Source organism: Leuciscus leuciscus (assembly GCF_965113295.1).
Source record: "Leuciscus leuciscus genome assembly, chromosome: 6".
Taxonomy (NCBI): Eukaryota; Metazoa; Chordata; class Actinopteri; order Cypriniformes; family Leuciscidae; genus Leuciscus; species Leuciscus leuciscus.
The window spans coordinates 28,396,152-28,420,781 of NC_138730.1; the positions used below are offsets into that span (position 1 = coordinate 28,396,152).

The following is a 24,630-nucleotide window of genomic DNA, read 5'->3' on the forward strand; positions in this document are numbered from 1 at the left end:
CGATTCCACACACAGGCAAATAAATGTGCTGGTCAAATAATTCGTTGTTCGGGACTGGAGTTAGTGATTTGAAAATGCAAAATATTGGAATGCTGAACATTTCTGGGCAATAACGTTGCTACTATCGCTTTAAGTATTGAGAATAAGGCGAGGTTGGATGCTGTCATTTACTCGAGAGTCACTGGGTCATGTGATAAAATTTCGCTCCATTTATTGGACAAAGGCACGTGTCTAGGATACCGGACTGCGACGTCACCCGGGGGACTCGTATTAAAAATAAGAACAAAAATCCGTAGTGAAAGTATTCCAGAGCCAGTTTGCGTTTCCTTGTTTACTAGAGCAGGTCTACTGCTTTGATACTGCATATATTAAATTGCCTGTATGTTTTATAAAGTAGATATAAAGACAACTGCAAGGGGCACACTGTGGGATTAATTTTTAAAACTATGTTTTTTCTTTCTACGCACACAAGGCGGTTTCGTCGTATTTAACCGACAAAAGAATCAGAAAAAAGGATTTGTCCTTTTTTCCTGTTTGTTTCTCTTTGCAGTGAGACAAAAAAAAAAAAGGAAAATATAGACTACAACAAAAAACTGGAACACAAACATACGTGTGTGTGTGTGCGCGCGCGAGAGAGAAAGGGGTTAAAAAGAACATTTGGAGAGTTTCACTATGGAAGAAAATGATCAAAGCAACAGAGATGTGGAGCGTCAGGATTCGGGCGATGAGTCCAATAGGGCTATTCTACCCCTGTTGCAGGCTCCTGGAAACCTACTCCCTCACAGAATCACCAACTTTTACATCGACAACATTTTAAGACCAGACTTTGGTCGCAGGAAAGAAGGAACCAGACGCGACGAAATTAATATAGTTGAAAGGGAGAACCGTTGTCCATCGGCTCCCGGATCAGGACAGGTAGGAGCTCCAGTGTCCGGGGAAGGAACCTCGAGCCCTCACCCAGTAAGCGCGTCTAAAAAAACTGATATTACTGCAGACGCATCTCTGAAAGCCCGTGCAGAGACTGTAGATCAATGCTTAAGCTCAGATTCGGATTGCTCCCAAAGTAACGCTGGGCAGACGAACAAACCAATGCTTTGGCCTGCTTGGGTATATTGCACAAGATATTCAGACAGACCTTCATCAGGTAAGAATATATTTTATTATTTATTTTTTGTTCAAAGTTATTTTTATGTAGCCTACTCAAAAAGTGCGCACCTGTTTTGTCTTGAAAGTGAACAAATAACAATAACAAAAGTTTTGTTTGTAAACTATTACAGACATTTTGTCGATTAAAATGGGGCACTTAAACGAAGAGCAAATGTTCTTTATGTAGCCTATGTGAAACGGCCCGCCAAGAGTCAGGGAGTTCTCTTTTGTAGAATCTATTCTCTTTTAAATAAACAGGAATAACTACAATTTTATTATGATTTAAAATCGAATATTTACAAACATTTTAAATAGACAAAAATATTTGCTGCAGTAGGCTATCTATGTGTGTACAACTATTTTATTTTATTACTAGCCTACTATTATAGTAGGCTATTTGTTTTTCACCGTAATTATCATCCGAATTATGATTATGATTATTATTATTTATTATTTTAGAGGCGTAGTTTTATGTAATCACTTGAAAACCCTAAAAACAACAATGTTAGTTTCATGGTGCAATATAGCCATTCGTTTATGTTGGACTTGACATTTCTTGAGTTGTTAAATAAAAGGGAGAAATAGGCCTAATAAAATACAATATTAAGATTGGTAGTTATGGTAAATTTTTGCCTTTATTTATTTATTTTAAATATAACGGGTAGTTTTGCGCCATTGTTACTTCGATGTCTTTGTTGATATTTAATTAGCATATTTTTGACAATGGAGTTGGACGCACCACGGAAGCTAAATGCTAAATCAGATCTCTTCAAAACTAGCTCCTGATATAAATATAACCTAGGTATTATTACCGTACTAACCGGCACAAGATAGATCCAAATTTCGTATGATTTTAGACAATATTAATAATAAAAAATTTGATTTTTGATCAACTAATTTCAAATGAAGTTCAAATGGCGCACAAAACGGCCTTCCGAAAAAGTAGCAAAGCAAGTTGTCACGGCGAAACTTATCTGATTAATAGGCCTATTCTACTATAATCTGGCGCTAATAATCTTAAAACATTTCAAATATGCAATCCGGAAACACAATTTGACCAAAGTTTTTAGACAACGAAACCGACTACTTATAGCCTAGGCCTACTTGTGAATATTTGGACAGGTCACACTAACTTGGTGTAGCCTATAACCCTCTTGTCATGTTGAGAGTATAGGCTATAGCCTACGTTTAATGCGAAGGCTAATTGATTTTCGATCATACGACGTGAAAAGATTAATATCATATCATGGCAGTCGAAATATACGCTATAGAAATCAGCTTAAGCTAAATAAAAGGTGCAAAGAAAATAGGGTGCGAGCAAGGGCTCATCTCATAGGCTGCAGATCAATCTATTGTCAGCATTCATGCCACGCGGAACGCGGGTGTATTGGAGTAGCTTATCCAATAATTAACTAAAAATGGAATATATGGAGTGGGGAAGCTACTAGCATTAAACGAAAGGTGCTACTCTTGTAGCAAGTTTATAAAAAAACGTTCTCTTATAAACGTAGTTCCTATGGCAACAGAGAGAGGGAAAAACCTCTTTCACCCCTCCTTTTCTGGCAGTCACCCCCACCCTCACCACTACACCATGCTCCCATAGTAAAACTAGAGCAGACTCCTTGAAACATTCGATCTGAAAGAATAGGCCTACTTGCTCCCATTATAACTTTAAACAACACTTTATTATTAGACAACATTATGTATTATTGCAGCCTATTTTTTTAGGCTATTATTAGGCAAATACTGATAATAGGCTAATACATCATTAATATGTGCATTTTACGGCACGATCGAAACGTAATCTCTTTCATTATATTCTGAAATGCAGGACCAAGATCCCGCAAACCAAAGAAGAAAAATCCAACCAAGGAAGACAAGCGTCCAAGAACAGCCTTCACTGCGGAGCAACTCCAGAGACTCAAGAATGAATTCCAGAATAACCGTTACCTGACGGAGCAAAGGAGGCAAGCTTTGGCCCAGGAACTCGGCCTCAACGAGTCTCAAATCAAAATCTGGTTTCAGAACAAAAGAGCGAAGATTAAAAAAGCTACGGGGAGCAAAAACTCACTTGCATTACACCTGATGGCACAGGGACTATACAATCACGCCACAAATGCAAAGGACGACAAATCAGACAGCGATTAACGTGAAGGACAGGACATCTAAAATGCAATAATTCTAAACAAGGGCCAGTGTACAAAATACCAGCATTAAACGAATGAAAACTATATGTATGAGATCATATGATTCTGCAATATTATATGTATATACTTTATGTGTACGGTGGTGTAAAACCTTTTCAATTAATATCACTGCTGTACACGGACTGAAACTTCAGAGAGTGCGCAAGGAAAAGGACGCTTCTTTATTTAAAAAAGGGGAGCGATTTGATTGACACTTGACGTTGAGCCACATGTGAACGTGTTTAATCCATGCTGAAGTCCAAAGATTTTTCCTGCTGCATTCAGGCAACTGTGATTTAAAATAAATGGTAAAAAAAAAAAAAAAAAAAAAAAATGTTTTATCTGATCTAGATGTTTGTTTCCATGTATATTTTTATTAGTCCTGAATGAATGTTTTACTTTGACTTGAGTTGTTATGACATAAGACAACATTGCATAACATCATATCATGCTTAAAATAATTCAGTATATTGTATTTAAAAGATCTATGGTCTAAAATATATCCGTCAAGGATGGTACACATCAAATGTCCTCACATCTTCAGGAAATAGTTCAGACGTCTGAATGCATATGAGTCAGCAAACCTCAAAACTACTTCTAATCCAAGTACTTGACTTAATTTGCTGTCTGTTAATTTAGCTGGGAATGTTCAATAAAAGTTCTCTCATATTCTTTTCCCAAATGGATATCCGGCAAGTTTTTCGTTTGATGGAGCATCCCTGACTTTTATTTTTATTTTAAGCTTCGCATGAAATTATAATCATTACTTGGCTGAAAAATAAAAATAAATTCCGAAGTAAAATAAGTTGAATATTACCATTTAAAATGTTGACAGCGGTGAATATATTAAGAGAGTCTGCAACTGTCGTTTTTTCTTCTTTTTCGTTCTTTTACTTAAAAAAAACCTAATTTACATATTGTGAAAACGAAGGATCATCATCAGCATTGTCAGCCTCCACAATACGTTTCAATAACGTTTTGTAAATTAAACACTCTTGATTTAGAAAAAAAATATCTGAACTTTAGCAAACCGCGAGAAGAAACTATTTTAAACAACCATATCTCTAAAAGATAAATAATCTGCAGTAGGTATATGCATGTATGAAAAGTAAACCCATTCATTTCTTTTCCCCCCATCTTTATTTCATATCAGTTTCAATATTTAGTGTAGCATTAAACAGATCATTTGTAGCCTACATCGTTTATTTGTGTAAGAGTTTGAAAAGAGAACTGGAAGGCACTACGATTTATTGTAGAAGCTTATAAATGTAGAAGCTTATAAATGTTTTCAAATGGAAAGAAATATTTGAAAAGAAGGCAAGTAGCAGGCATTAACTACATTGCATTAATGACCAAAAGCATAAACTTAACTTTAAACTTTCACTAAATCAAATTCAGATGCTAAAAGTAGGCGGGGCATATAGACCACGAGGTTCTTTACCCATCTCAAAATGTAAAGGTAAAATAGACCTAGGGCCTACAGTGGGATGCAACAATGAGTATACCTATACAACCAAAAGAGTTGTCCTTGATTCCGCAATCATTTTGTTGGAATCGCTCTGCACAAGCACGAATAAAATTCACGTTGGCACAACTTAACTGCGTGTCCTACACGATGATGCTATCGGTGGCCTACAACATTTTTGAAAATTAAACCATGAAAACTTTTAGCAATTAGTCTATTAAAAGTTAGCAAAATTATGTAGGCTAAAACAAAAAAGTAAAAGTTCGTATGATGGTAGCCTATAGCCTAAAGTTTATAGCGCAAAACATAGTGAAACCCGAAAAAAGTTTTGATATAGATTATTATGGGACATGATACACATCTGGTTTTGCCCCAGTTGCAACAAAATATCTAAACTATAGGCTACTGTTAAAAGCCAACTTTAGTCCAAATGTCGACACTTGGGGGAGTTCAAATGCTGCTACATGTAACTTCAGTCATAAATTTCATAAAAGTATATATATAAAAATAAAATAAAATAAAAAGCCCAACTATTCAGACAAAAAAAAAAAAAAAAAAAAACTTCAAAAGTAACTCTTATAAGCCTATAATAGTTTAACACAGACTTTAAAAACTGTTACACGTTTTGGTTCAACAACGTCTAATTTAGACCCAAGAATTCAGTGATCACCTCTTAAATGGCAAAGTTACCCAAAGCGTCCAAAAAGTACATATATGCATAATTTTGTGCAAATAGGCCTATATTCCAAAGTAAAATTAATTTGAAATGTTATCAGTATTGATTTAAACTCTGCAAATAACGCACGGGGTTTCGTTGGTATGGTTGCGTTTGTAAACCTTACAATAAACTTTACACATATAATTCAGTGTTAGGCTACCTGATGTCACGAAAACATTTCAAGAAAAGTCGTAGTAAAAAGGTCCTACACAAAAGGCGAGCTATCTCTGAGAACCATTCCCAGCATTGACCTGTTCATCAATGCCAGAGAATCTCATCTGCATTTCTATTCTTGCCAAGCTTGTATGTGGAAGTAACGCCCAACGGCCACTGACTTGATGAGCTTCACTGGGAAGAAAAAGGCAGTTGCCGCTCAGACGCGCAGCGAGGCTCCTGAATAAAGTCTGTGGCCGGGAGACCCCGTTGAAGGTCAAAGCCTCCTGTCACAGCTGCAGGTGGCTCGTTTCACTTCGCCTACATTTCATCACCTCTGAATTCTGCACGGATATTTCTTAAAGGGATGGCTTTAATTGGTGTCATTTCAAACACCAACAGAACGTTTCTGCAACCCAAGTTGAGATGAAATGGTGTGAGGAGAATAGAAGATCTCACATCCAGCTCTGCATCTAGGATGCAGGAAAATCTCAGGATCTCACCCTTCCTCAAGCTGTTTTGTCCAAAAAGTCATACCACCAACTTTTGGCTGCTTGTCTGGACAGATAGAATATGAAGCTCAAAAGGCCGGCTTAAAAGTTTGATGTCCATCCCAGTTCCCAATATAGATATAGCAGTACCTCAGAGGCCCTGCTTTGGATATTAATTATTCAAAGATTTGTCTTTGATAACACACACACACAATTTTCCTCTCCCTAAACAGGTCTTTCCAAAGTCTGAACGGCTTGGGTTCCTGAGGCCAGTCACTCTTTAAAAAACAAACAAACAAACAAACAAAAAACACATAGACCGGTGCTGATCTCCCTTGTCTGCGTATCACAGAAAGGCCTATCTTGTCCCCATTCCAAAGAAGTCATATATCTATAGTTTTTGAATGCATCCTAGTCAAACTTGAATATGCAATGAAGAGCTGGGGCTTTGTGGCGGAAATATAATTAAGGCAGTGAAAGATGTAGAGGGTGAAGAATGGGGATGACATCAGGCCAATTTCACACTTGGCACTCGGATGGCCAAGCCAAAGCCAGGCTCTTGCCACGCAACACAGATCAAAGCACACTGCCAGTTCAGAAAAAGCAAAAAAGGATTTAAGTATGCTAATCTCCAGGACAAATATATTTTAATCTTGTTAGAATACAAGTTAACGCCACAGCTCAGCGGTTGAACTTTATAGCGAATTTAAGGGAGAGATCAAATTTCACTTACATTTTTTTCAATGTGTAGAACTTCTGGTCCATTCTGACTGACTTGGGGGTAATTTTACAAAATGGTTAATCATCCAGTTGATGTGATCAGCAAAAAAAGCATTGCGTTCAGTGAGGACGTCTCCACTCTAGGGCAGGCAAGTCATTCAAGCTAGCAAAGCATTTTGATTGCATGGGAAATTGATGTTTACTTGTCCAGTTCCCTTTGTTTGGAGTCATAGCCCACTGCACCTTAGTAACACTTGATCTGTCAAACTTAAGCTCAAAGCACATACACAGAACTGGATAAACAATTGAAGTAAGCTACTTTGTAAGGTCACAACCAACTTTTTAAACAGCAAGCAGTTTCCTGAAGGGGGCCAGTTACATTCACATCAAATTTAAGTTTAGCACGAAAAAAGAGAAAGAAAAACAAATGATCTGAAAAATTTCAATCTTCCAAGAACAGCAAAATTCATCTGACGGTTAATAGTCTTCAACCACCAGATAACTTTGAACTTGCCGTTTGATGGCGTTCTTTACAAATTTCACTAGCTGATCTAGCATGTTTGGGACCAAAAACTTTTCTTTTTTTTTTAAGCCTTTTAGCCATTTAATCCCAAGGTTACTAGCAAAAATTAAAATAAAATAAAATTTTATTTAGAATTTTAGCATTAAATTAAAATGTAGAAATATAATTTATTTAATAAATTATATTATTTGGTTTTCCAAAAAAGTTTTCAAAGTTCTTTTCTTAAGATTATTAAATCTAGGCTGACTAAAAACGGACTGATTTTGCTTAAAAAAAGGGAAAAAAAGAAGCAGAATTACAGATTATAAATTGAATTGTAAACAGTACAATAATTACATTATTCATTTACGTAAACTGATCAAATATAAAACACCCAAGTATTATATTTCCCAAAAGAAACCGGAATCATTGTAGATTCCTGAACATTTCCTTGTGATCTCTATCATTTTCCGACTGTGCGTAGGGAGCAGACTTGTGTTAAACAATGCAACATTATCAGAGAAAGCAGGGAGTAGTGTCATTTTCCCCCTCAGTGATTTGGCTGACACCCATATCCAGGCTAACTCACAGAGCTAAGCAATCATGGCGTCTCTTGCTCCTTTACTCTCCCAAAACAGGACCTGCCCCTGTGCTGCTGCCACAGTGGCGCATGCGTAGTTCTGCATGGAGGGAGCTGTGAGGGAAGGGTGCGAAAGGCATGCCATCATGCTTACCCAGCGGCCATGTTCAAAAGCCCGACTAGGACAGACATGGGACATCAGAACCAAACAAGCAGACTGTGCTGTGAAATGATTTGGGATGATAAAGCTTATGGGTTTACTGTCACACCTAACCTGCCAGTTAACAGTTCTTCAGACAAATCATTCTGAATTAGGAAAAGTGTGCCAATTATAAAAAACAAATGACTCATTTCACCACTGTATTTGAAATATTTTATTTCCTTTTATCAAGAATGAACCCATCATAAATTACACCAGAATACCACAGTGACTGCTATGTCAAGTCCACTGAAACTAGATGGAGGTTAAAAAGATTTGATAATAGAATTAAACATATAAATTACATGCCATTAGAAGGCAATCAGTTTAACATAAATTTAGTTTTCACACACATATTAAATGTGTGTGTATGTATAAAAGGGTAATTTCAGGTATAAATACAGGTAATTTCCGAGTAAAAATTAAAGTGGAAGAGTGTGTCCACTACTCAGCAGTGAAAACTCATTCATTTGTAATACATTTTTCATTTAATTATACTAATATAAAATCATTTTTATTATCACAATTTGTAGTAAAAAAAAAAAAAAAAAAATCAAAACAATAGCATACTTAAGGAAAATTTTTGTGTCTCCATTTTTGGTCCGTGTTTTGGAGTGTTCTTCAGCAGACACTGATGTGAAACTAAAGTTCACTGTGCTGAAAAACAGAGCTCTTGCAGTGACCTGGATATGCAAAGAAAACAACAAGGCATAAAATTACTGAAGCAATTACACACACGTTTACTTGGCTATCTAAATGGGGATATTCCATAGGCATAATGATTTTTATACTATAAAAACTGTATATTCTATCCCCTTTACACTAACCCTACCCCTAAAACTAACCATCACACAAAACTTTCTGCATTTAAAAAAAATAAACCTGTTACTTTATACCAGATTTACAAAAGAGGATGTCCCTAAAGGAAGGTTTTGGTCATTTCTGGGTATAAATGTCCCAAAAATATAGTTAAGTAGACACACTTCTGAAATACTATTTCAGAGTGACTTCTTATTCTTATAAAACTACTTGCATAACCAGATCAACATTACGCCAAGATTTAAAATCTGGATTTAAATCTGGCAGGTGCAAGGCTGATTTTTTTTATTCTAAAAATGTAAAAATTATGCATTACATTTAAATTTACTAAGTGCATTGAAGGAATAAATTAAAATTAGATGCATATCCTAGCTAAGAAAACGAAATTTCAGCATAGTGCATATAAATTTAACAAATTTCTGTACACTTTCCCATTCTTTAGCTAACAATAATAATAATAGTGATATTTCAGATAGCTACATATTTTAAAAATCGCCTTCTACATTTAGTTTCATTCTAGCAAAATGTCTTTTAACACTATTCCACTTAGACTCTAAGTACTTTTAGTTGATTTAGATTTAAAATCTAGTAGATTTTAGTTTTTATAAAAGTAAAATGCTATTATCTAAGTTTGTGAATTGCAGATTTTACAGGAAATCAGTGAATATTGTCTGAGGCATAGTGTGGAAAAGCCTACATTTAGATAATACATCTCATAGGGTTAAAAGTCTGCAATCTGGTTTAAAAAAAACAAAAACAATTGTGAAATAATCGTTTAAACACAATAAAAAAAATAAAAAAAGTTCAATGTCAAGCACACAGAGAAAAAAAAAACACTTTACACACTGCATTAATATTTGCATGCAGAAAAACACTAAAAGTGTAAAGCAAAATCTGGAAAACAATGCACTATGAAAAGCAAGTCAACACTATGGTTCAGGTTTTCTGCATTAACATGCTTAATAGTGAACAAAAGAAGGTATATCACATCATACATAAATACCTGATACTTCACTGCATAATGTCTTAGCCGCACGGTCTGCCTCACTGGCGAAGAGAGAGATGATATCATCTTCCAACTCTTCCACAATGCTTTCACACTGCAATATACATTTAAAAAATATAGTTAGCATTCTATGAGCATGTTGATAGAAAATAAGCAGAAATCATTCACAACAGTAAAAACACATGAACACAGTAATGGGCAGCCATCTTTAGTGCTATAGTGCTAGCAAGTCTGCCATCTTGGACGGTTCACGGGGCAACTAGCAGACAAATGGCATGAAGTCATTTTACTCTGGTCTATAATTTCAGTCATGTCCTATAGACCTTGATCATTTGTATTTAATTGAAAAAATAATGAACAGCAAATATAACAAAAAGTAAATTAAAAATAATAAAAAACAAACAAAAATTATTTATTGTAGAGCCATCTCATTTTGTTTAGGAAAAAGACAGGTATCAATGATTCATGCAATACGTTAAGTTTTCAAAGGATTTTCAGAAAAAAAACCTGTTTAATAAAATATGATTTGTAACTGTTATAGGATTATTTTTTTATCTTTTTATTATTATATCAAAATAAATACAAATCTATACAATGAAAAACATATAAAATTGATACTCACAGCAAACTTCAAGGCACTGGAACTCTCTGGACCATCAAACTTAAAATTTTTGAAATCCGGAAAATTCCCGGCATCATTTCCTCTGGGTGCAAATCTCTTGTAGCTCTTCTCTTTGGTGTCCGGGTCCTCATAGAGAGCATAATCGCTCATGCTATTGCAAACTTCCTCCAGCAGTTCAGTTAAGTGAGTTTCGGACCTAGCAAGAGGAACCTATCGGAAAAAGATTTCAGAATAAAAAATAAAAAAAATGTAGAAAAAGTTGATATAGTTATCAAATCACCCCTTCTTTCTTTTTTTTAAACAACAATAAAAAATAAAAAAAATCTTTAGAAAAAATAACAGGGCACTGAGGTCACTTAGATGACCTTTTTCTTCCGTTCCCATTTAAACACATCCCCTGTGCCACGACGCTGACTTTTAACCTGCATCTCCAAAGTTGCAAAAGTAGATCCCCTTGCCTTGGCAACAGAACAAAAACACACTGTGGTGTCTAGACAGGTCAAGGTGCACCCTGCTCCCGCCCCTTTGGCCTCCCCCGGAAGGAGAAAGGGGAAAGGGTGACGGGGGGCGGAGAAAGTGAAAGGGCTGGAGAGCGGGGGGTAAGCAGTGGGGAGGGGAGTTGTCAACAGCAGCCAAGTGCAGGGTAAACAGTGGAGTCCCATCCTTTGGTTCTCTTGGGCAGCTCATCTCTTCCACCCTCCAATGATCAAAGCAGGAAGTCTTCCTTGTCAGGCAAGTCAAAGGCTGGCGGGGTTGGGGGCGAGGGGGTTATTGGAAAGAGGACAGGTTGCAGATGAGCTGGATTTTCTTGCGATGTAGATATATCCCTGACCCCATTGTCCCCTTTCAGACACAGTATGGACCCTTCCGGTCTCACTGATTACATTATGAGGGTGTCTCTACCCCCTCCACTCTTGTGAGGCTCGGTGACATAAAGAGGCTTCCGTGGCTCACTGCCATCTGGTCACAAATAAGATAAAAGGTCCCATGGAAGGACAGCAACCTATCCACACATCCCCCATCTTTTTAATTAAAAAGCTGAATGCGGATGGATGGACCGCAAGATAAGACAATTTATGAACAACTATGGGTGCAAAAATCTTTGAACGAAGGAGCCGATCGCTTGACTATCGATGCAGGGTCATGAAAAAAAGCAATATTGTTCACCAGGACTTTTAACCTGAGCATTATTAAACAATGAGGGTGTAATGTCATCCTCAGCATAAAAATGGATTATCATATTTGAGATCTACACCAATTACACTTTTAAATTCAACTCATTAAACTTTAGGACACTTTAGGCTAACCATCAGAGAACAATAAGAGAGATTCTTTCATGCACAAAAGTCCAAAAGCAATAAAAATCTCGCCTTTGGATCTAGCAGAGGATGGCTTGTGTGCCGCATCCTCTGCCGAGTCCTTATCATGCAATCCTGAAAATGGTGGGGAATTAAATTCCTCCCCGTAACAGTCTGAAGGGTTTGAATAGAAGCTGTCAATAAAGAATTTCTGTAGGAATAAAGAGAGGGGGGGGGCAAGGCGGCCCAGGCAGAGAAAAGGCTTCTCAGGGATGCCATCCTTCACTGAATTCCCATTGGAGAGCCAGGCATCATTGTAGTTTTGGGACACAGGGCATTTTTGCTGCCTTAATTCCCTAAAAAAAATATGTGTTAAAAAATCTGAATATGCATACACAAAAAAAAGCATATAGATTAGATATAGGACCCAATCAAAAGTTTTCGTAATTATTTATACATAAAATGACCTTTTAGCAAAAGCCGTCGAAGGTTATCTTTGGTGAATCTGCAAAAAACATGGGGGCACATCGAAGGGGTTCACCTACAGCTTCTGGGCAAGTGAACCAAGCCAGGTATGAAAAGAGAAACAGGGAGGGATTTGGGGAGCTTTAATTAGCATTTATTTTTAAGTGAAGCCACTCTCAGGGAACAGTGAGCGAGTTCTGCTACACTGCTTCTGCTTTGCTTTCTTATTATTGAAGAGAGATGGGATAATCAGGAACCAAAGACCAAAGCAGTCAGATGGAAGAAGTCGACAAGGATCGGGTTTCATTTTCCGGCACCACATGGTGGTTATGTGCGATAAGTAAACATGCTTGACGTTTAACTTGGCATGGACATGTAGAGTGCAAAACGGTTTCACTCTTTACATTTATCACTTGTTTACAGCGGCAGCTTTACTGTCAGTTAAGGCTCTCCTTTGGACTCTTTACATATGGCTACAGAGTTCTAGAATCTCACCCTTAGCTTTCCACTTGATCTGGAATGAAAGATGAAAACTTGATATTGACCAAAATCATGATGTTACAGCTCCCTGAGCAGCAATTTAAAGCATAATATGCAATTAAAACCCAAATTCCTGACTTCACCTCAATGAGCTGATAAATGACAAATTAAGAAAAAAGACAGATGCATGAAACAAAAAATTAAGTACCTCATTAATCAACTGTTTCAACTGCACTGAAGCAAGACACAAAATATTTAACAGGTTTTCTTTCTAATCCCTAACAATACCTGTATGTTAGTTTTTGTTTTTACCTAGACAGTGTACATGAATCCATATTAAAATTCAGGCTTGATGAAGTTCTATCATCATTGGGGCAGAGCATTACTTGCGTTAATGTTTCGCATCATTCAGGCTGACAAACATTTTACTCAGTTGAAATAGCTTGAGAGGTGAGGGGAAAAGTCAGAACTGAACAAACACTTGTTATTAGGCAGCAGTTACAATCAAAAAAGGATTAACCCCTAATCAATAGTGGAGTCAGGGACCTAATGACAGTCCCTGGATACCAGGGGTCAGGGCTTAGAGTTCATTGGGTCTGACCTTTACATATTGACACCACTGTTGAGAAGGAAACAGTGAAAATGGCTCCCTTTACTCAAGTAAACAGAACAAGCTTTTAAACACCAGGAAATATTAAAGAGCTAAGAAAAGCAACTAAGCACTAAATAAATACACAAATCTCGAAGATAAATACAATTAAGTACTTAAGGAAAAAGGAAAACTTTAAGTATAATCGTAGAATATTTTCAAACATTTATTCGTCAGAGTTTTAATCAAAATAGCTCATTGTAAATGTAGTGGTGGTGAAGACTGCAAAACTGGGGCACCAACAGGAAGGACACAAGCTCTATCCTAGGGACAGTTAAAACTTTTCACAATTTATCACCATCAATGTTGTGCTCTTGAGCAAGACAAACCCCAGGCTGCTTGTCTGCATTACCCTGAACGAAGTGAACGAAGAAGTTTTTAAAAAAAAACTAAGCATTACTCTTCTACAACTGATTCAGACACTATTAAAAGTTGTTTTGTTGATAATTGTAACTATTTTTGTCATTTATTTAGGATTTTCTAAACTTTATACTTGTTAACAAAATGCCTTATCGATTTTAAAATGTCTCCGGCATGATAATATTTACATAAAGACAAGGTGATCGGTCTTCTTAAATCTATTTGCATCCTGAATAACGATTGGCCTTGTCTCTTTCATTTGTGCCTTCATACGGCACAGTGGTTGATTCTTATGTGCAGAGCACAACACAGAAGCCAAGTGTAAAACCTAAATGTTTCAACAACTTTGACACAATTCTCTTGTTGCCTTGCAAGCACTGAAATGTCAATCAGAAAAACTAGTTCGCTTCGAAACTGGATGCAGTATTGGTTGTGAGCAATTAACACTGAATCACACCTTTTTGTCTGTGAGACTTCCGTCGGGTTTAAGTCTGAATCCACCAACATGAATCATCTTTTTTGGATCAGTTTGACTGATTGAATAGTTTAGCTCCTCTGCAATCGCTACACAGGCTAGAAAAGAAAGAAAAGAAAAAATTAATTGCAATCATTCTATAATCATTTAAACCTCAAATGGTAGACAAAAAGATCAAATAAAATAAAGGCTTAATTTTTTTAACTAACAAAACAAACACAATATCTTGTATCTTGGAAAAATACTTAAAGTAAAAATATTTCCAGCAGGAATGAACCTTAACTTTGTATAATAGAAACTTTGTATACGCACTGCAATAAATATGTCTACATCACAATTTTAAAGCAGTATTTATATCAGTAAATACAGCAACATTACTATGCTTCTACTACTATGCCTACTTGTACAATTAATGAACTTAGGTTATTAATCATGGCTCGTAGTTAAATAATCTGAACTAGAATAAATTTTGTATCAATGAATAAAATTGTTTACCTGCGTGCACTTTTTTTTAATGGAAAAAATTGCAATAACAAAAAAAATGCACTAGCTATGCTTCTGGTAAAATCTTGAGTTTGCTGGTGCTTAGTCATGCTTGCTATATTTCCATGGCAACTGTCAAACCTGGGCGGAGCTTAAAGTAGGCTTTATCTGAGCCAAGCTTTGCACCCCTTGACTTTCCAAAAAAGCTTGGTTCTAGCACAAGTTTTATTATTTCGCAATACAAGTAATATTTTATATTATGAACCAGCAGGGCTTTTTTGAAATAATCTTAGTCTTTCCATGTGACCAGAATGGAATACACATCTAAATTGTACATTCACCAAACAAATTAACTTCGGAATCCTCTGAAAGTAAGAAATGAAATCTATTCGCATACAAGACAGTAGAAATAGATTGTTTCAGTGTTGGTTTCATGTTGGCCTTTCAAAAGATTTCTACATGACATTTATATTTATGATTAATCTGAAAAATTAGTCAACAAAATTAACCAATTAAACATATTTGCTTGACTAAATTTAGAACAACGGTTTAGGTTGGAAGACACATTTATAATTGGAGGCAAGTAAAAAAAAAAAAGTGAAATAACCAAATACATGTTTCAAATGAATATGTGGAAATTACAGTAAAAGAACATCCATCGACTAAAGACTTGTACTGAAGATAATATTCATACTGTCAAGTAATTACAACTATAATCTAAATCAGCTTGGAACAAACAACTGAAACTTGCACAAAACAATAATGCAATTTAGCCCTTAAATATGACGACACTTATGTTGAGTTTTATTGTTTTAAAAAACTGCAAGTAATTTGTGAAAACAAAACACAGCTAATAAAGTAAATAATGCGGCAAGTTGTGATAAAATATACACATACATATTGTAATTAACACATTATGGAAGAGACCAAAGTATGGACTATTTAAAAAAAAAAAGTGAACTTGATCTACTCCAATTTAAAACAATATAAAAATATTCATTATTATTTAGAGCTCACTCCAAGTACTTTGATTATATCAAAGTCAAGCTGACAAATGCACTAAAATCGTTAAACAATTTTTAAACAAATTTTTCCAAGACGAGATAAAGGAAATCAATAGTACTCTTAATTATAACAATACTTTTAACTTCATGCAGCAGATATTATAAGTGTTTAAACAAGTGGTGTAACGTAGGTCACACATGAATAAAAACTGCTCTACTTACTGAAAGTTTAACTCAGCAGGCTTAACAGTTCATCTCAAAGTGGAGGCTATTTTTTGCAGACATACTTTTTAAACAAGCATAATCAGTTGGCACTGAGCATGTGGTTGTTTGCCGTAAAATATATTTAAAAAAATAAAACATAGGTAAAGATTTGAACTGTTTACAGGGCATTTTAGTCAGTGAAAAAAAAGTAAACCTGAACGAAACAACATTGTTGTACATGTTGCACTAGGAGAAACACAAATAAGTTTCACCCTGTTCAGTTTATGGCCTCACTTTGAACTAATAAAAAAAAAAAAATAAAAAAAAAACACAAGAGTAGAGATTTAGTACATTTGGTATTTAGCAAGCCATTGTTTGTCTTTCCAAAAGGTCAAAGATTTCATGGACAAATTAAGTGAAGAATTGCTCAATAAGAATCATGGGGGGTTGGACAGAACAGAACCATTTATAAAAAATATTGCTGAATATAATGATGTGAATTAAGTAATTATGGGAAAAGACACTAAGAAAATATATATGTACGGCTAGCCTAACCATTACTGCTTGATCAAACTACTTCATGATTCGGAATAAACTAGTTTTTATTGCACATGCTCCCATTTATCTGCTCTAATGTCACAAAATACTTAAAATCATGGTGATGACAGTTTAAAAGAGAGTGGAAATTAAATGTAAATGTAATAAATGTCTAATAGGAAAAAATAAAAAACTGGGTAAGTGTGTTGGAGTGACCAGCTAACTCATCACCTGCATTACAGGTCATCTGTGTGTGTGTGTGTGTGTGTGTGTGTGTGTGTGTGTGTGTGTGTGTGTGTGTGTGTGTGGAAAAGCCACATAACATGAACTCACCTGAACAGTACAATGCTTCATCTTTCTTTGACTCTGTTGAACTGGGCAACATGAACACTGCCACAAGAACAAGGCAAACCTGTTTAATCCATGGTGACATGCTGGTCTCCTGAATTAGGAAAACATGGATTAATGGAAATTGCATTAATCCATTTTATATAGACACTCACATTCTGAGAAATTGTACTGAAAGTACATCACAAACAGAAAAAAATCCCAGTTTGAGTGAAAAACTGTATAATTGTGTAAAATATCTAACTTTTAAGCAAACACTCAGCTATTATACAAATATATCCAAATTGGCACACACAAGATAGCCAACGGTTTGGGTCTATCAGCTTTGCATATATTAAAGATAGTGTCTGGTGTTCAGAGGGTCGCTTGGACAAAAATATGGGATATATTACATGGCGTAAAACATCAGTGGTCTACTAAGGATAACAAATCTAGCAAATCTATGAAATGCCACAATTACAATGAGTACACATTTGAAAAAGTTTCTCTGACAATGAGTGTCAACATTACTAAATTATTTGAATGGAAATAACAATGGTCTAAAAAAAGTATGTGGCATCTCGCTCAAGAGAGAATTAAAAAAATACACAAGCATTTTTAGTAATGGTTGGACTGGTGAAAACCCAGAAAACGTAGGCTATAATGCTATAACATAACTCCACCTCACTGTATTATATAAAATGTTAAAAAGTTTTTTTTTTTTTTTTTTTTTACACATTGTTTCTAAGGTGTATTCTATGCATATTGGTCTTGAAGTTCTACAATCAGTTGACTTTACAATCTTAAAAAAAAAAATATATAATAAAAAAAAAATCTGAATGAACTGGCGCCTCCAACTGATCAACACTACTATTTTTTCGTCCATCAACTACGTAATTTCCTTTTTAAAACGAATGTTCTGCTAACCAAAACAGTGACTCATCACAATATACCCCTCTGTCATTTAAAAGAGTTAGGATACTAGTCTAAATGAGTGTCACCTTAATAGTGCGCTCTGAATACTCCGAGTAAAACTCGGTGCACAAAAACTGTTCATGTGTTCTGCCAGCTGCACCTGTTTCATGTGTGTGAGAATAAATTAGCAACTCCTCCAAAAAATCGAAAATAAAGAACTAAAATGGCTTAAATATTTAGGACTGGATAGGGTAGTGGCCAACCTGTCATTTTACATTCATTATATCAAGACATCATGAGCAGTCGATTAAGTGTTTCCTGTCTTACCTGAGATGTGAGAACAACAAGAGGTGAGTGAGGTAACTTAACTTAATGGTAAAAGTTTTCGTTGTTACAAGAAAAAAAAGAACAACAAACTGAGGCGAACTAGGGTACAAGTTAGATACGAGGTAGCGTACACAAAAGCTCAACAATCCGTCTGAAAATGAATTACAAACGCTCTTCCTATACAAAAAGCAAAGACTATCTACGTGCCGGTCCGTCGTGCTGCCACGACCAGCAACCTTGCTGGTCACAATGAGAATTGACAGCCGCGGCATCCAATGAAATCACAGAATTCTGACTTTTATCCAATGAGAGCAAAGAATGCCTAGACATCAAATACCCGGATGAGAAAGTTCCCAGACGCCACTCGACCAGATATCACTAGTCAAGTGTCAATCAAGCATTGGTAGGAATCATCTGTTTTTAGTACCTGTTAGTTATGTGAATAATTCCATGAAATAAACTAATAGGCCAATTCGGTTTTCAGTAAAAAAACAAACAAACAAAAAAACTACTTAAAATTCTTTGTTTTTGTAAAAAATACCTAAAGTACTTAATTTGTTGCAGTTAATTAACAATTGCATGTGCTAAAATAGTAACAACATATAATATTGTTTTCTATTGGGTAAACAGAGACAAGATCATGGTTAAGCTGTATGGGAGGTCGTTAATAAGGTAACATAGTTCTATAAATTAATAAATTAAATCTAAATATTGTTGGAACTTATACCTTCTATTTTGTGAAAACTACAATAAAAAGTTTGTTTTATGTAAATTTGTATGGCAATGGCATAGATGAACAATTTTTTTTGTTTTTGAAAGAAGTATTTTATGCTCATCAAGCCTGCATTTATTTGATCAATACTACAGAAAATAAATAATAATAATTATAATTATAATTATATATATATATATATATATATATATATATATATATATATATATATATATATATATATATATATATATATATATATATATATATATATTATGCTGATGTATTATCAATGTTGGAAACAGTTGTGATGTTTAATATTTTTTATTAACCTGTGAAACTTTTTTCAGGATTAATTAAAGAAAATTAAAAAAAGAATTAGAACATAATTTATTTTAAATATAAATATTGTTTAACAATATAGCCTACACTACCATTCAAAAGTTTGGGGTCAGAATTTTTTCTTTCTTTTTTTTTGTTGAAAGAAATTAATACTTTTATTCAGCAAGGATGTGTTAAATTGATCAAAAGTGGTAGTAAAGATTTATATTGTTAGAAAAGATTTATATTTCAAATAAATGCTGTTCTTTTTAACTTTTTATTCATCACTGAAACCTAATAAAAAAAGTATCACAGGTTCCAAAAAAATAAATATATATATATATATATATATATATATATATATATTAAGCAGCACAACTGTTTCCAACATTGATGATATCAAATCAGCATATTATAATGATTTCTGAAGGATCATGTGACACTGAAGACTATAAGCAGACATTCTCTGCTATAAGTAATGATGCTGAAAATTCAGTTTTGCATCACATAAATAAATTATATTTTAAAGTAAATTAAAGACCAGTATACACACACACACACACACACACACACACACACACACACAATTTTAAATGTGTGTTTTCAAAAGTTGTAGTTAATTTTTTTTACCCACAATCCCTTGCATATCTCCCTTTTTCATTTTCATTACTTTTCACATTTGAAACCTTTAGTGTACATCAGGTCAGGCAGGCTGTGTATCATCTATTATGGAAAATATTCAAGGTAGGCAAATTGTCATTGGATTCCTCGTCTAAAACCACACCATATTATTATTACTGTACAAGATTTCGTAGTAGGTGGTTCACGGTGCTCGAGTCGTTACTCACGTAAGTGCTGAACATTGCTCTTCCGTGTTTCTTGACACTTTCAACTGACAAACAAACAAACAAACAAACAATAAATAAATAAAGTGCAACGCTCAAAACATTAACTGGAACGAAAACGGGATTTAAAAAAAAACTATACGCCTCTCTCAAAATGAGTACTGCGTAAGTGCGCATGCGCAACGGAAATTTATTTGCTGTGTCACGCGTGTATCATTTTACTGCCAAAATATTGCACGTTTATGTTTTCTTAAACACCTAGGGCTTATATATTTCTGAAAAATACAGTATTCAGAAAGGCAGAGTGTGCAGAAAGGCATTATTAGTAGGCCTATTCCTGCATTGCACGTTCTCTGGTACATTTTCTTGTATTAAAACCACACTTGGTGTGCCACGGCACGCACCTTAATTTTAGTTCAAACACAAATAAACTGATTTGTTCTCTTCACAGAGAAAAATTAGGGTTATGACAAACCTGGCTGAGAGAGGTCCTTCAGAGGGAAGTATCAAGCTCCAGATAATGAACAGGTATTGCTGCTATAACTAATTTTGAGTTAAACGGGCCTTCCCTAATGGACTGTGTGTTATCCAAGCTGTAATAAAAAAACATAATGACTATCTAGAAATAAAAATGTCTAGTATTATATACAAGACTATTTACATTCATTGCCATATAGACATGAACATGGTAGAGCATGTACACATTTGATGTATACACATTTCAAAGTGTTTAATAATTGGGCTTTTTAGGTAAAGCTCGTTTATTTCTGAATGTGGATGAGTAGTTGACAGCATGATCACTGTTTATTAATGGCTCTTTGGTCTTGCTGTATCTTCTTTACTTTCAAAGTGATTCAGAAGAAGGCGTTCTTGTGGATGACTGGCTGACATCCAAACAAGTGAGTGCTTACCGCACATCCAGAACACTTGCTTATATTTGAATAGATTTAAGTCACTTGGACCTCTGAATCTTGTCTTGAAGACTATGTGAAGTGATTGCATTCTCAGAGCACAGTATGACATGCTCATAAACAGCAGTAAATATCTGTTAAGATGCCAGGTCTCAGGTGATGGTGTCACATTCTGCCTCAGGATTGTGACAGGTGGTTTCTTCACAGGGCCAGCTGTCCTATATTTTTTGCAGCTAATGGTATATTATCTGCTAAATGTGTCCTACGGCACAAATACAAGGTGTTCTGTGGATAAAGGGACCTTGCTACTAGAAATAGCCTTAACTGAGACAGGTTTGAGGTCTCTTGAGGATTGGCCAGACCTTAAGTGAATGGAACTGCAAAGTCTTCACATCGCTTTAATAACTGAGAAGACTAGCTGAATAGAAAGTTGCAAAAAGATTTTTTTAGTGCATCAATATTTTTCTTGTACATACTGAGAACTGAATCTATTCTTTGGCATTTATCTTCCGTGTTAGGCTTAACAATATACTTTAGATCAGGGATGGGCAACATCGGCCCTGGAGTGCAGGCTGTCCTGTAGAGTTTAGCTCCTCCAACCATGCTAAAAAAAATCTCACCTACCTGTAGCCTTAGTAATCCTGAAGACATTGATTAGTTTGTTCAGGTGTGTTTGATTAGGGTTGGAGCTAAACTCTGCAGGGCAGCGGCACTCCATGGGTGCTTCTCAATTCTTATTTGTGCATCCTCGCTTCCTTTCCTCGCGTCTCAGCTCCACCCCCTGTAGGATGCGAGGGAAGGCTGCAAGGAAAGAAAATGAGGACGGAGGAATCGAATTAAAGCTTTATTATACATTGGAGTACTTTATCACTCGAGCATCACTTCATAGCGTCATCAACTGCGCTTAAAGGATTTGCCCTTATGTTGTATTAGTTTGGTTATTTAAGAAATTCATAATAAAAAATATACCCTGTTGAAATATGTGGTTTATATAAACTGCAAAGGTAAAGTATAAATTAAAATGATTGTGACCGATGTGAAAGGGGAGGAGAATTTATACGTGCATCACGTTTAGTCAAAAAAGCTCTTCCGCAAAGGATACACCTGTGTATCCTCGCTCATAGCTCCTCAGGAAGCCTCCTTACTCCTCAATCCTCGCCTCCTCGCGGTGCAATTAGAGAATTGAGATGCCCTTCAAGATGGCTGAGCTCGATCGGTTTCCGGGTCATAGGATGGAGGACAGAGGAGACAAGGAGGGATTTTGAGAAGCACCCCAGGACCGACGTTGCCCCTGCTTTAGATTATTAACGTTCTAAGCATGCTGTATTCCACAGATGTGAGATTTATTTAAAAATGCCAATAAGTATTCAATTGGATTATTTGACAGTATGTATCATTTTACCAATAATTGTAATAATTCAGTGAGATTTTTCACCATCATCGAGTCTGTCTGTGATTTACATGAAGTAAAAAAACGGAGACAAACAAAATCCAGAAGAACTGCGGCAATGTCTCTTGACGCTTGAAGAAAACTACCTGCAAAGCTACCTGAAAAACTATGTGCAAGTGTATTTGGACAAAAGCTGTTTAAAACGCAAAGGGTGGTCACAACAAATATTGATTTGATTTAGTTAATAGAAGTTAACTGATGTATAAAATCTATGACATTATTTTTGAAAGCATCCTCACTTTACAGCATTTTTACACAAGTGCCTAAAACTTTTCACAGTACTGTAGCTGTGAAGGTAGGTTTCTTTAAGTGTCTTGGAGACGTTGCCGCAGTTCTTCTGGATTTAGTCTGTCTTCGTTTTTTCTGTTTCTTCATGTAATCCCAGATGGACTCGATGATGGTGAGATCAGGGGTCTGTTCTTTCAGACGTCGCTAACTCGGTTAGCTGGATTTGATTGTTGACGATTTGGCATGATCTTGGATTGTTTGGTTCTTCAATGCTCATCCTGAACTTGCTGTCATAGCAACAGGTTCGTATGCTTAAACCTGCTTGGGAGCAGGCCTATTTCATGTAAACAGAGTTAGATTGCCTCTTTTTAAGTGGCGTTGATACTTAAAATATGTCCCAGCCACTGCTACTTTATTACAAGAGTTCCTTACTGAACCAGAGGCAATTGTAATTTAAAATAATAATATAAAATTAATTTAAAAATTATAATGTTGTGTAGTCTATATACTACACAGCCAGTTTTACTGATTGAGAGATTTATTTTGCGATGGAATAATTACTTTATAATTTTATTGGAGTCTTAAACACGTGCTGTACAGTTAATTTGAGCCATGCATTAATTTGAGTGGTGACAGATATAATGGGAGTGGCTTGATGCAGCGCAGGCCATGGGATGCAGATAACTTGATCTTGACCCTTTACAAACTTTAATTAATGCTGTCACATAACAAATCTGCTTCAAAGATAAAATTAAATGAATTGTTAATTAGAACATTAAACAAAATAAAATGTAAAGCCTGTACAAATACTAGAAATTGGGAATCATGTAAAAAAAACAAAAAAACAGTGCACATTTCATTGATCAATTATAACTTTTATATCATTTTGGTCGCTTTCCTCGTAAAGGTCCAGAAATCCGTCCTGTTTTTCGTCAGGTGTCTTTTAAATATATGATGATATAATTGTCACATATAAAATGTCATATATTAAATATATGATATGTCATTACGTAGCTGTCTTGCTGCCAGCCAATCACTGCATTGCTGATCATGGTTTCGAGTATCGATATATATGTGCCCTCTTCAGGGAACATGAGAACGCGCGGTAATCTCAGACAACTTAATCCAGATATTTTAATAAAATCCACAAATTTGTTTGAAGAACCAAATTAGCCAGAGATCAGTTATCACGATTAGAAGCTCTGGCATCTGTCGAATCATCTCAGATGTATTAAGCGAGGTACAAAGAACGGACCCCAGATCTCCTTGTGGATCATATAGACTTGTTTTGGTTGTCAGACTCTTTCACAATTTCATTGGATTATTACAATTAATGGCAAAAGGAACGTTTGGAAATGTAAACTGATATTCCCTACTGACACACTACAGCAAAATATATAACTGGCTTAAAGTTGCAGTAAGCGATTCTTGAAAAACGCTGTTGAAAAGTGGATCGGACCGAGCACCAAAACACACTTGTAGCCAATCAGCAGTAAGGGGGCATATACACTCATGATGGGGGAGGAGAGAATATTTGTATTTAAATATTCTATTTAAATACAAAATAGGAAATGGCCAAGGGAATACAACTTCAAAAATAAGTTTTTTTGATGATCAGGCAAGAGGTAGGACCCGCGTTAATATCGGAGAAGCTTGAGCCTAAGGTGCGACTCACGAGAAGGCCTGAAAACAGACGTTGATGTTGCTTTATTTCTTCTCAATACGTGAGTAACGTTGGTTTTGCTGTGTTTCACAGAACTAAGATATGCTGTCTTTTGCTTGAATATATATTTGTGTGTCATCTTCGCTTGTTTGTTCATTTGCATTATTAGTATTATAAGCCTGGAATGTCTAAACTTCCTCCACTGCCTGTTTCAAGTAACGGCTACCAAAGTATGTCCGAAAATCCAAAGTAAGATAACATACTCCTAAAATATATATTTTTTCTTTTGTTTCCCCTTTTAGTGATTGCTATAACCCCTTAATCTTGTCACAAGTGTGATATATTAGTTACTTGGACTATTAGTTACTT

The 24,630-nt window shown here is 35.5% G+C and overlaps 3 protein-coding genes across 3 annotated transcripts in view; 2 read left to right on the forward strand and 1 right to left on the reverse strand.

The window, feature by feature from the left end:
• Positions 1-279: 279 nt before the first annotated feature.
• en2b (engrailed homeobox 2b) lies at positions 280-4,128 on the forward strand. Its single transcript, XM_082173751.1, has 2 exons — positions 280-1,144; positions 2,978-4,128. The coding sequence occupies exons 1-2, from the start codon at positions 673-675 to the stop codon at positions 3,292-3,294; spliced, it is 789 nt and encodes a 262-aa protein (XP_082029877.1). The 5' UTR covers positions 280-672; the 3' UTR covers positions 3,295-4,128.
• Positions 4,129-8,320: 4,192 nt separating this feature from the next.
• Positions 8,321-18,378, reverse strand: cnpy1 (canopy FGF signaling regulator 1). The gene is made up of 6 exons (XM_082172270.1): positions 18,132-18,378; positions 16,896-17,004; positions 14,317-14,432; positions 10,608-10,817; positions 9,983-10,079; positions 8,321-8,843 (listed from the first exon to the last, which is right to left on the reverse strand). The coding sequence occupies exons 2-6, from the start codon at positions 16,993-16,995 to the stop codon at positions 8,803-8,805; spliced, it is 564 nt and encodes a 187-aa protein (XP_082028396.1). The 5' UTR covers positions 16,996-17,004; positions 18,132-18,378; the 3' UTR covers positions 8,321-8,802.
• A 2,086-nt stretch (positions 18,379-20,464) lies between these two features.
• Positions 20,465-24,630, forward strand: part of rbm33b (RNA binding motif protein 33b) — a 28,549-nt gene continuing 24,383 nt past the window's right edge. The window contains exons 1-2 of the mRNA XM_082174403.1: positions 20,465-20,537; positions 20,860-20,908. Of these exons, the coding sequence (XP_082030529.1) occupies positions 20,476-20,537; positions 20,860-20,908 (111 nt within the window). The 5' untranslated portion in view covers positions 20,465-20,475. The remainder of the gene's footprint in view (positions 20,538-20,859; positions 20,909-24,630) is intronic.

Bases quoted from the DNA above. Each gene is read 5' to 3' on its own strand.
- en2b (XM_082173751.1), top strand. From the start codon at position 673: ATGGAAGAAAATGATCAAAGCAACAGAGATGTGGAGCGTCAGGATTCG. The intron at 1,145-2,977 runs GTAAGAATATAT...TCTGAAATGCAG, and splicing joins TTCAGACAGACCTTCATCAG to GACCAAGATCCCGCAAACCA.
- cnpy1 (XM_082172270.1), bottom strand. From the start codon at position 16,995: ATGTCACCATGGATTAAACAGGTTTGCCTTGTTCTTGTGGCAGTGTTC. The intron at 14,433-16,895 runs GTGAGTTCATGT...TTTCTTTTCTAG, and splicing joins TGAAGCATTGTACTGTTCAG to CCTGTGTAGCGATTGCAGAG. The intron at 8,844-9,982 runs GTATTTATGTAT...TTGCATATCCAG, and splicing joins ATTATGCAGTGAAGTATCAG to GTCACTGCAAGAGCTCTGTT.